The sequence below is a fragment of the Chelonoidis abingdonii genome, chromosome 3, assembly GCF_003597395.2.
Source record: "Chelonoidis abingdonii isolate Lonesome George chromosome 3, CheloAbing_2.0, whole genome shotgun sequence".
NCBI classification, from domain to species: domain Eukaryota; kingdom Metazoa; phylum Chordata; order Testudines; family Testudinidae; genus Chelonoidis; species Chelonoidis abingdonii.
The window spans coordinates 205,832,415-205,845,597 of NC_133771.1; the positions used below are offsets into that span (position 1 = coordinate 205,832,415).

Below are 13,183 nucleotides of genomic sequence, written 5' to 3' on the forward strand. Positions count from 1 at the left end.
TCACCTTGAAGGCTGTATACCAATTCTGTCCCCAACACATTTCAGTGTTCATTTCCTCCTACTTTCCTTTCTGCTCTCTGAATTCCAAGAGGCCCTCGTGTTGGTCCCTGTCTTATTCTTCTCTCACGTTACCTTCACGCCTTCTTCCATGCCATTCCTTACATGTGGGACTTCCTTCCTACTTCTGTACTCTCAACACCTGGGTTTTTTCCAAAATCCTTCCCATATAGAATACTCTATAAATTATGATCATTTTATGATGACTGAAACCATAGTACTTCAAATTTCCATTTTATTCATTTTTAATTATATTTAAGAGAAAAATACAATTTTATTAGAAAAGGAAATTTAGCAAGAAGCACATTTTAATCTTGATTTTTGTTGTGACTTTTCTTTTTAATGTTTCCACCAGGCAATGCATTTGCAAGAGTGAAAACTGGAGATTACCACTTTTATGGTTATGGAACCAAGAGGGATTATGTCACAGCAGCAATTCATTACAGCCTTGCAGTTGATCACCACATCGCTCAAGCCATGTTTAATCTGGCATATATGTATGAACATGGTTTAGGTATTCCAAAGGTAATGTGGACTGCATATGGTGCAGTCTGTGTGTAAAATTAACCTTAATAGATATAGTTGACATTAAAAGCTATTATAGCTATAATATCCTAATGTAGCACTCTGGGTGAGGCAGAATCTCCTGTATCAGGGAAAATTAGGTAAACAGAGATTATTAAAATTGTAAAGGAGGGTCAGGCAGACTATGACTGAGAGATACACGTGAAATGATAGATGGTATGGTGAAGGCCAAATGAGTGCCCTTTCACCTTGCCACATAAAAACAAGGATGAGAAGTGAAAATAAAGTTAGTGCAGTAAACATGGAAATTCAGTTTTAAACAGTGCATCATCAAGCTGTAAGATCTATGACCGCATGATATCAATGAGACTAGTTCAGTAAAATTCAAAAATATAATTGGTTACTTATGAATAACAAAAACATCTAAAGTTGCATCAGAAAGGCAGGAAAAATACAAAAGACATAATTCTTCATGATTCAGCTGACGTTCAGTTGATGCCCTAGAATCACAAAGGAATCCCACCCTAATCTCATGCTTGCAGGGAAGGGAGAGGTGCTGGTTTGCCCTAATGGCTCCCTACCACTGGCCCAATATTCTCTCCTGCTCAATACAATGTAGAAACAAATGATACAACTTACTAAGTCTGAAGTTGTGTGTATTTTTTCCATTTTTGTTTTTTGCTTGTTTTTCCATTGCTTCCTTTCGCTTCCTTTTTCCTTGCCTTTTTCTCATTTCTCTCCTTCCTATTTGTGGCTTCAACTTTTTATTTCTATCATCTTACCTAGTCTCTCTTCATTCTCTCCTTGGCCAGGCCCATTATCTGTATGCATCTCCTCTCGATCTCTCCACAGCTCTGTCTGGTTTCTCCAGTCTCCCTCCTCCAGCACTCTCAGACCTTCTGCATCCTTTCCCAACTCTCTTCCTCCCCTAACCTCTTTGCGCCTCCCCAACCTAGTTTCATCCCTCATAAATGTCCCAGTTCTTGACCTGACGTGTCTCCAGATGCCATGGGCGTGGTTCTCTGATTGGTTTCTCAACTGATTGCTCCTTCTGATGATTCTCATTCTTCCACTTCTTAGGGGGAAGTAATGGGGAAGTAAGCAAGGCTCCAGCAATCTGGGGTGGATTAGTGGAACCAGAAGAGAGGTGGTTATGCTATACTCCACTGTAACTCTGAGTGACGCCAGGGGAAAAGAGAGAAGATAGTAAGGCTGCCTGCTTGTGTGTAAGCTCCAGCAGCTGCACAAAGGAATAGAAAAACATATGGAGAAGGCAGGCAGGGGGTTCCTTCAGAGAGCCACCATCCATCCTTTCCCCCACTCTTGTGCATCTGCCTACACAGAGGCAGTGCGTCTATAATGGAAGCAGACCACTTCTTGTCTTAAAAATTATAGTAAAAATGACACCCTTTTAATCATCAGATCTGTTGCCTGTGTTGCTAAAGTAAAATGAGCAGGATTCTATTCACTCTTATACAGGAATTATTTACCAAGTTCCAAGCTGTTACAGTGGTTTAGACCCACTGAAGACAATGGGGTTTCACTATTTGGACTACAGAACTTTTATTACCGGTAATAGTGACAAGAAGCAAAGATGGTAGCTTAAGTCATATCCCAGGCGAGTTTGAAGGACTGTCAGTTAGAAGAAACATCTCTTTACTTGTAAACTGGGCACATAATTAAGACAAAGATGCAACCACACTATGCCATCATCAGTTACTCCTCAGCAAAGAGTCACACTCAGAAGCTTTACCTACTGTTCCTGCTTTTCTTTTCCTTCCAAGTTACTTCCCAATTTTGCTCCTTCTCCATCTATGAGCAGCAGTGAGTTGTTTCAATATGGTATGGCTATGAACAAAGCTCAATCAAATTCACATTAAATGTCTCTGTACACCTTCTGCCCTTAGTTTGCAGAAACCATGCAGTCAACAGGCATATGTTGCCTTGACAAACTGGACCTCTAGGCCCTGAGGATGTCTGGGATCCACTAGACTATAGCCTGATATCTCTGTGGATTCTCAGACTCCATTGTATGGTCCACACCTTCTGTCCCCTTGTTGAGGATACAAACCCCACTCCCAAGATCAGCATGTATAGTTACCACTAAAAGTTTTGGGGGTTGTTTTTAGCAGTTTTTCCCTACTGGGGATTCCCCTATGGGAGGGAAGTATGAAGGTCTAGGAGGAAGAATGTAATCAAAATGAGGCCCAGAAGGCAGATGATGTGTCCCTGACTCAGCTATATATTTTTGTGACTTTGGGCAAGGCTTCAGAGCCAGATTTTTCGACGTGTATGCATGAATGATATAACTAATTTATGCACAAAATTGCCACAATGGCATGAACAATTACAAAAAATGCATATACAAAAGATGAGCTACATATCTAATGAATATGACTGCATGTGCAAATTTAAAGGTAGGTCTATTAGCTATCCTGTTATATGCAAATACTTCTGATGATTTGGCCCTTATTCTATTTGGTTAACTTTATTAATATTTAATATTATTAGCAATATTAATAAATATTGATAATTTATTGTTAAAATATCTTGTGAAGCAGAGTCATTGTTTGCACTTATAGTAATGCCTTTCAGCTAAGGAATTCAGAGTACTTTCTAAAGTATTATTAGGAGAGGGCAAGTAGTGAAAAGCATCATCAATATTTGGTTACATTTTTCAGTAAAACTGCTGCAGCCATGTTTATGCCCCTTTGCATGAACTTACTGCAAATACTTGAAAAATTGAGTTTGACCAGCATGAATGCTTGTGGAAAGTGAATGAATCCCAAAGTCTTGAGATCAGCATATTTGTCCCAAAATCAGCCAATTTGAGGAGATTAAAGGTGTCTTGCAGATATTCTATCAGCAGAAAATAATAAACTAATGTGGTAAAATTAAGAGCAAAGCTGGTCATTCTTATACAGACAGAACAAGCTGAATTATTGTAGCCCATAAGGGGACAGTGTCATCTTTAAGCCTTTACACTTTTTACTTTTATGGACTGCTTTTCAATAACAGTTGAATTTTAAGAAATAAAATTTATAAGAACAGACAATTACTAAATTAAACTTTGAACAAGGCTTAAAAGTTGATACAAGAAATCGTAGGACTGGGAAGGGACCTCAAGAGGTCATCTAGTCCAGTCCCCTGCACTCATGGCAGGACTAAGTATGATCTTCTGGACCATCCCTGACAGGTGTTTGTCTAACCTGCTCTTAAAAATCTCCAATGATAGAGATTCTACAACCTCCCTAGGCAATTTATTCCAGTGCTTAACCACCCTGACAGTTAGGAAGTCTTTCCTAATGTCCAACCTTAATCTCCCTTGCTGCAATTTAAGCCCATTGCTTCTTGTCCTATCCTCAGAGGTTAAGAACAACAATTTTTCTCCCTCCTCCTCATAACAGCCTTTTATGTACTTGAAGACTTTTATCATGTCTCCTCTCAGTCTTCTCTTTTCCAGACTAAACAAATCCAAGTTTTTCAATCATCCCTCATAGGTCATGTTTTCTAGACCTTTAATCATTTTTGTTGCTCTTCTCTGGACTTTCTCCAGTTTGTCCACATCTTTCCTGAAATGTGGTGCCTAGAACTGGACACAATACTCCAGTTGAGCCTAATCAGCGCAGAGTAGAGCGGAAAATTACTTCTTGTGTCTTGCTTACACATCCTGCTACTGCATCTCACAATGATGTTCACTTTCTTTTGTAACACTGTACACTGTTGACTCACATTTTAGCTTGTGGTCCTATGATCCCCCGCAGATTCTTTCTGCAGTACGGCTTCCTAGGGAGTTCATCCATTGATATGTGCAACTGATTGTTCCTAAGTGGAATAGTTGGCATTTGTTCTTATTGAATTTCATCCTATTTACTTCAGACCATTTCTCCAGTTTGTCCAGATCATTTTGAATTTTAATCCTATCCTCCAAAGCACTTGCAACCCCTCCCAGCTTGGTATGGTCTGCAAACTTTATAAGTGTACTCTTTATGACATTATCTAAAACATTCATGAAGATATTGAACAGAACCGGACCCAGAACTGATCCTTGCAGGACACCACTCATTATTCCCTTCCAGCATGATACTGAACCACTGATAATTACTCTCTGGGAACGGTTTTCCAACCAGTTTTTCACCCACCTTATAGTAGCTCCATCTAGGTTGCATTTCCCTAGTTTGTTTATGAGAAGGTCATGTGAGACAGTATCAAAAGCTTTACTAAAGTCAACATATACTATGTTTACCGCTTCCCCCCATCCACAAGGCTTGTTACCCTTTCAAAGAAAGCTATCAGGTTGGTTTGACATGATTTGTTCTTGACAAATCCATGCTGACTGTTACTTATCACCTTATTATCTTCTAGATGTTTGCAAATTGATCTAATTATTTGCTCCATTATCTTTCCAGGTACAGAAGTTAAGCTGACTAGTCTGTAATTCCTCAGGTTGTCCTTATTTCCCTTTTTATAGATTGACACTATATTTGCCCTTTTCCAGTCTTCTGGAATCTCTCTCGTCTTCCATGAATTTTCAAAAATAATTGCTAATGGCTCAGATATCTCCTCAGTCAGCTCCTTGACTATTCTACAATGCATTTCATCAGGCCCTGGTGGCTTGAAGACATCTAACTTGGCTAAGTAATTTTTAACTTGTTCGTTTTCCTATTTTAGCCTCTGATCCTATCTCATTCACTATGCTAGATGTCCAATCACCACCAGCCTTCTTGGTGAAAACCGGAACGAAGATGTCATTAAGCACCTCTGCCATTTCCACATTTAATGTTATTATTTTCCTCCCTCATTGAGTAATGGACCTACCCTGTCCTTGGTCTTCCTCTTGCTTCTAATGTATTTGTAGAATGTTTTCTTGTTACCCTTTATGTCTCTAGCTAGTTTGATCACATTTTGTGCTTTGGCCTTTCTAATTTTGTCCCTACATACTTGTTTTTTGTTTATATTCATCCTTTGTAATTTGACTTACTTTCCACTTTTTGTAGGATTCTTCTTTGATTTTTAGATCATTGAAGATCTCGTGGTTAAGCCAGGGTGGTCTCTTCCCATACTTCCTATCTTTCCTACTCAGTGGGATAGTTTGCTTTTGTGCCCTTAATGTCTTTTTAAAAAACTACCAATTCTTTTCAGTTGGTTTTCCCCTTAGACTTGCTTCTTATGGGATCTTACCTATCAACTCCCTGAGTTTGCCAAAGTCTGCCTTCTTGAAATCCATTGTCTTTATTTTGCTGTTCTCCCTCCTACCATTCCTTAGAATCAAGAACTATATTATTTCATGATCACTTTCACCCAAATCTGCTGTTCATCTTTCCTTCTTAGTTTAGTTCCCGCTCTCTTCATCTGTTTTTTTCAGTTTCATTGAAAGAATGTATTAAGAAATTAAGTGGCATCACTTCTGTTTCTTCCCCTGCCCCCAACCATAGGGGATCTCTCTTCTCAATCCACTCTGCACCCCAACTAACCATGGTACATCTATCTTTATTCCACCTTTATTCTATGGAGCTCTCCTTTTCATCCTGAGCCTCATTCTTCTTTGAATAGTGTCCCTATGGGTACTCTGCTTCAGGTGCATGTGCACCCCATGTGCCTCTGACTGGAGATTTTCAGTAGCCGTGCCCATTTGGCCTACCTATGCTCTCCAGAAATCTTCTTGTCCTGTACTAGCGTAAGATAAAGGTGAATCAGGCCTCTTCTGCATCTCCCTCATCTCAGATATATTTCAGTGTTGTTTTGTTAGACAGGTTCATTTCTGCCCCCCCACTTTACATCACTCTTAATGAAAGGAAGTGGGGAAAATGAAGATAGGGTTTTAAAATGTAAAATAAATAGGATGGAAAGATAACCAGATTAAGCTTAAGAAGTGATCAGCACTGACCTTCCTAATATAGCTTCTTTATGACTCTGCTGCATTTATTGCACACACCCAACAGGAGTTCTCAAATTTACGCGAGAAATATTGCATGATATGGAAAAGGAGCCTCTTGTGGTCACCTCCCTTCCCAACCTCAATTCCACACTTTGCTTGTGCAAACTAAAGTTCTTGGTTACATGAAAAAGTAATGTAAAAGACAGACCCACAGATGGACCAAAATTTTTTCATAAACTGGCGGGCTTCTTAGTTCTCTCTGCCCATGCTGTATCTGTACTGTCTACGCTCTACCTGGCAGGAGGACTTGGTTTGATATAAGTTCTTTTCTTATTACCTGTAACTTCCACTGCTTGAATCATTGCAGATCATCATTAGCTTAGAAAACAACCAGAAAAAAAAACAAAACTACTTTGTCATATGTATATATGGTTAACTGGATTTTCACCAAAGAAAATGCTGACAAAGACATGAAGCAGCTCTTGAGGGTGGAAAGAGTAGCTTGTTCTTTGGGTTTCTTCATTGGTCTGGACTTTCTAAAGAGTCTTTGACTAGGCTTCAACAAACATGAAGAAATAATTGTTTGACAACTTGCAGATGCCATTGTGATATAACAGCTCCACAGATCACACTTTGAGAACCATTATATTAGAGATAAAACCCGTTTCCTTTTCCAGCCTATCCTAAGTGGAATCCAAACACAAATTTTGAAACCTTACAGTGGTATTTAAGTTAGACAAGATGAATTCAACTATCTTTAACTGAAATACTGCACATTCAGCTAAGAATGAATAGTATTTTTGACCTGATGGGAAAAAAGGAGTGCTGGAAATGGTAGAATAAATCCTGTACTACCAATATTTACAGCCTGATGTCTAAGATCAGAGTAAGTTTGAGATAAGCATCCAAATTGAATCTCTACTCATTACTAATAATAATTAAGTAGAAATTTACAAAATTTATTAAAAATAAATTAACAGGAGAAACTAACCAAGAAGACATGATGAGCAGCATGAGCAGCTACACTTGACAAGCCTAGGTTGATCAATGCCTTTCAAAAGATTCTAGTACTTTATTAACTAGATAAATATTTCACCAAAATGTGCTCTGCTAAGAAAGTAGCTGATGGGGCAAAGTTACTAATTGGTTCCATCATGGCATGAATATGTTAGCTAAAATTGAGGATATTAGACTAAAAAATTGTCCATTAAATTTATGGACTAATTTTTGTATACATCTAGTTACTAAATTTTGTCAGTAAACTTGCTAATTGGGTGGTTGTATTTCTAGCTTCAGATATAAAGAATAACTGCTTAATTAGATAATTAAAAATGTCTGACTGCCTATTTTAAGTATCCATGATCAAATGCTGACTTCAGCTTGACTTCCTATTGAATTCAGAAGACCATTTACATACACAAGACAAATGAACTGAGAGGTTGTGGGGGTTGAAAATGAGTTTGTAGAAAGCAGGCCCACAAATTAAATGTTAACAAAATCCATTTTTATCTCGTGCCAACAATTATACAGTAATCTAATGTTTATGCTTTTCAGGTATTGTTATAGCTTAGTATATCCTTTATGATATACTAAGCTACAAAAATACTTGAAAAGCAGAAACCTAAAAGACAAAGGGTAGAAATGCTTTGAAGATTAGCTAAAGTATCACAACATTCATCTAAGCAAATTCCACATGTTCTAAGTAAAAGAGACACTCTTCCTCCTCCTTTTTAAAGGATATACATTTGGCTAAAAGGTGGTATGACCTCGCCGCACAAACAAGCCCAGATGCTTCTATTCCAGTGTTCTTGGCACGTATGAAGCTAGAAGTTAAGCTTCTATTCAGTGAGATTCAACTTTTCAAGGTAAGTATGATTTGGACATACTGACAAGCTTTCACCAGGGCCAATTCTAATATTTTTTACACTTTATTCTATACTTTTAGATTTACTTATTGCACCTATTCGAGATCCCAGCTATATTACATAATAAGTCCTGTTTCGGTAAGAATAGGCCAACCATCCAAGACTTGTCATACAAATTATTTCCCTGTTCTCACACTGCAATTTCCATTTGTACAAATGCAGAACACCCTTCAAAAGTGAAACTTATAACTTTAGTTGTAAATTAAAGTGCGTGTGACTTGAAACCCCTCAAATCTTTAGTTTGACTGCCAGTCTACCAAGTTTTAGTGGCAATACAGTGCCCTTATGATGCAAGTATCAGAGGGGTAGCCGTGTTAGTCTGAATCTGTAAAAGCAGCAGAGAATCCTGTGGCACCTTATAGACTAACAGACGTTTTGGAGCATGAGCTTTTGTGGGTGAATACCCACTTTGTCAGATGCAAGACATCTGACGAAGTAGGTATTCACCCACGAAAGCTCATGCTCCAAAACGTCTGTTAGTCTATAAGGTGCTACAGGATTCTCTGCTGCTCTTATGATGCAAGGCATCAGAGTTTGTGTTGTCAGCTCATGAGGACCTGGGAGCACATCATGGTCATCTGAAGGGAGGGGAGTCCTTGCTTATTCGTAAGCAATCTTCTTCCAAAAACCCAGGAGTGGCGTAGTGCTGATGAGATCCAGGGGACTAGTTCAGTCTTTTGCCAGGACACAGATTTGAGCTATAATAAACGTTTCCACAATAGATTCCTTAACTTCCCCCCATGCCTCGATTAGCTATTAACTAGAAAACCCAGCTGCTTGTCCCTCCACTTCACACAGTGAAAGGAAGTACTTCTGATCATCTATTCTGAAACAACTCCACCAAACCCTATCAGAATCTGAGGTTTGGGAATACAACCTATAATCCCAATTTTCCTAGGAATAGCATTTGGTTCCTTCATGCAATACTGGTAGTCTGAAGCTGTTCCTATACTGCCGCCCAATCTGTTGGGGATTTCCACATAGTAAGCAAGCTGGGTGCTGCCTCAGAGCCATGCAGTACTTGTGTACCCCATTACAGATGTCCTATAAGCAAAACAAAAAAAACCAAACAGGTGAACTCAGAATGTCTGTTTTATAGACTTGTGGGTTCAAAAAATAATTAGATAAGTTCATGGAGGATAGGTCCATTAATGGCTATTAGCCAAGATGATTTGGGATGCAACCCCATACTCTAGGTGTCCTAAGGCTCTAAGGATATGTCTACACTGCATTTCGATACCCACACCTGGCCTGTGCCAGTCGGCTTGGGCTAAGGGGCTATTTAACTGTGGTATAGATGTTCTGGCTGAGGCTGCAGCTTGAGCTCTGGGATCCTTCCACCTCACAGGGTTTTAGACCCCAGGTATCTACATTGCAATTAAACAGCCCTACACCCCAAGTTAGATGGCATGGACCGGCTGCAGCTTTTTAATTGCAGTGCAGATATACCCTGACTGCCAGCAGCTGGGAGCAGATGACAGGGGATGGATCATGCGTAAATTGCCCTGTTCTGTTCATTCCCTCTGAAGCATCTGGCATTGGCCACTCACAGAAGACAGGATAGTGGGCTAGACCGACCATTGGTCTGACCTAGTGTGGCCTTTATGTTCTTATTATAGGCTTTATTCTTCTGTGCTTACTATATTATACATCTTGCCCTGATTTAAGTTTACCAATCCTAGCACTGTCTAAAACCTCATTAAAAAGAGCATAATGCTTTCATTTTACACATTTTAAAAATAGCTTCTATTCTGCATGTAAAAAAGTATTCTCTGTATTGCTGAGCTCTCCCTTTCTGTCCCAGCAGTTTACTTCGAGTTGGAAAATGTCAAAACTGGACACCATACTGCAACCACATTGGGAGCTGTTTGCATTGGTAGTCATAGTTATTTTGCTTGTACTACTGATAAGAAATAGGTAGAACTGGGAAAATGTTAATGTGATAAGTTTTTGGTAGTTTCCTTTACATTCTAAATAAAAATTCTATTACTCATTTTTCTAACATCTCTTTCTAATACTTATGTAACAAAGTGAATATACGTGTAGCCCTAGGGAGAGTTGGTAACATTACAGAAAATTAGGTTCTTAATTTAAAATGGATAATTTGCTTACAGAAATGAAAACCTGTCAGTACAGCAAAAGCTTTCATTTGCATGCTGATGGAAACATACACAGCAGATAACCAGCTATCCCAATTCTCAGGAGTATGTTGTGCAGAAAAAAATCCCTTATTTCAGAAGTTCCTTAAATACTGTTTACACTGCTTGTTTTAAAGAATTATATTAAAAGATCAACTCAGTGAGCCAGCATACAGAAGGAAAGCAGAAAGAATTAACAAAAAGCTGCCAGTAGGAAGCTAGACAGCCAACAGTTTTTAATGACTACAAATGGGTTCACTTGTTCCAGTTCAGCAGACCAAATATGCCATTAATCCATTGTTCAGTCTCTGAAATAGATTCTCTGCAGTTTGCTACCTGATTATTTCTCAATTACGCAAGCATGACATTCACTAGAGTTTCTACTAGCAAACAGAAAGCCTGGTCCTGCATTCATTGTTAATGGCAAAATGTTCCTGGACACCAATGGTGGAAGATCAGGCCTCTAGCATGACACTGAAGAAAATCATTTTCCTAGGGGAGAAGACTTCTCTATGTATGATCATTTTATCTGTCCTGCACATACCTCACTTGTTTTGTCAAGCCACCAGTTCCTTCTCTCTTGAGGCTTCAACAAATGAGCACCATATCTGTTTCTCCTATTCAATGCTACTAGTAGCTCCTGATTTGTGATCTAACTTCTGTCAGTTCCTTTTTGTAACTTTCCTCCCTCTTAGGAGTCCTAGTTATTATGTGCAGGAAATAATAAAAGGCCAGATTGTTGAGCTCCTACTCGTCTAATTAGTCACACTGATTTCAATTAAACCACATCAGTGATTAAGTGCTCCTTAGGGTGAATAAGGGATCCCCAACCTGCTTCCAAAGGACTTGCATCTTGGAAAAATAGAAAATAAAATGTTTGTTAAATGAATGAGACCAGTTTTCAAAGAACTGTACATATATACACAAACATTCCCAATATTAGCAAACACTCTAACATATTGGCAAGAACAATTATATAAAAAATGAACTAAACAGAAAAGTGGAAGTTTTTTTTAAATTAGACATGAACTTGCACTGAATCAAGCAGTACAGGCAATACAACCAGTAGGATTTTTGATTGTGTGCTCACATCTGACTTACTGAACTGGCCAGGGGAACAAGAATCTCTTTACAAACACAGTGGTGAGAGCACATCTACAAAGGAAGACAAATTGGATGGCATTCAGAGAAACATCAAGTGATTAATGGCCTACAGACACTGATCTACAGCATGAGTTACAATTAGGGAAAAAAAAAAAATGCTTAAACATCAATAACCCCCCGAAGTTCTAAAATGACTGGTAATTTTGCATGCTTAGCTTAACACACCTTAAGGGGCCTGATTTTTCAGAAACTACTGAGCACCTGTCCCATGGAAAAAAAAAAAAAAAGTAATTTTTAAAGATATCAAATTAGGCAGTCAAATTGAGGCCTCCTAGCAGCACTAGTCACTTGTGGAAAGTCATCCTGACAAAGATTTTCAAACACCTGAAATTTTTAAGCACTAAGGAAATTGTGAGGGGGTTAGAACTTAGGGTAATGGAACAAAGTTAAGAGATGGAAAAGTCTAGACTATATATCAGAATTTTTATTTAGTCAGAACCTTCTTGATTGCAGGACTGGTCAAAATATTCAATAGCATAAGAAAATGAACTGAATACCAAATAGATCTTTTCCTTCTCACATGGAAATGAAAAGGGCAGAAAGCAAGGGGCATCCTGATAGATGGCAATGAATTGCAACTGGATTAACCAGTTCAAATTCAAGTGTACCCTAATTCTCTAATGTCATTAAATGTATCTGATAAGTGTCATGCCAAGTGTCAAAGAAAAGCTCATGGGTCACTTATCACATAATGTAGGTGCAAGCAATTGATAGAAAGTTATGGACATAAACTCAAATTATCATTGCTAAAATGCATGTGTCAGCCAGACAGGAATTACCCCACTGTGAGAATGGAATGTGGTTTCCCCTCCCAGGAGTTACTTCCAGAGTACTTTGAAAGACAATGAGAATGTATTTGCATACTGCGTGAACAGACCCATCAAGCTAACCAGGGAGAGACAAACCTCACACTATCACAGTGGGTGAGGAGATTGACAATCACATGTATAATTTTCATTCATTTGTAGTGAAGAAGTCAGGAACTAAAAAATTTGCATTTTAGCAGACAACTATTCCAGCAGGGAAGAAGTCGCATGCCACTTCCTGGAAGTCAGTTTGCATTATTGCCTACCTCACAAGCCACAAACACACTTTTATCTGGAGGCATCCTTCAGTCCAGAAGACTCCATTTCAGAGGTTCATTGGACTATAAAATAGAGAGGCCAAGAAACCCCAAGTTATCTTTCGCCTAAGAAGATGAAGGTACCAGCCTTTTGACTTTGGAGGAGAGACCCTGAGTTGGGAACTAGGTCAGCCATCTCGATGGAAACGTGGTGAGGATTTTACCTTGAACCAAGTCTAGCTTGTTAAGTTTAGTTACTAGAATACTCTTTATCTTTATTTCTCTTGCAACCATTTCCGAGTTTAATCCTTACACTTGTACTAACTTAATCGCTCTCTTTGTAATTAAATAAACTTGTTTTATTTTGAACCTAAACCAATCCAATACTATATTTGAATTGGTTGGTAACTCTAGTTAAAGCAACCAACTGTTG

General features: G+C 38.6%; 1 protein-coding gene across 10 annotated transcripts in view; it reads left to right on the forward strand.

Annotated features, from left to right (window-relative positions):
• SEL1L2 (SEL1L2 adaptor subunit of SYVN1 ubiquitin ligase) overlaps positions 1-10,378 on the forward strand; it is a 63,126-nt gene extending 52,748 nt beyond the window's left edge. For 9 of the 10 annotated variants that reach the window (XM_075064480.1, XM_075064472.1, XM_075064475.1 and 6 more), the window contains 3 exons: positions 413-582; positions 8,197-8,325; positions 10,190-10,378. In XM_075064480.1, the coding sequence (XP_074920581.1) occupies positions 413-582; positions 8,197-8,325; positions 10,190-10,306 (416 nt within the window). In that variant the 3' untranslated portion in view covers positions 10,307-10,378. The remainder of the gene's footprint in view (positions 1-412; positions 583-8,196; positions 8,326-10,189) is intronic. The other variant, XM_032789861.2, reaches the window with a different exon arrangement.
• Positions 10,379-13,183: the final 2,805 nt, after the last annotated feature.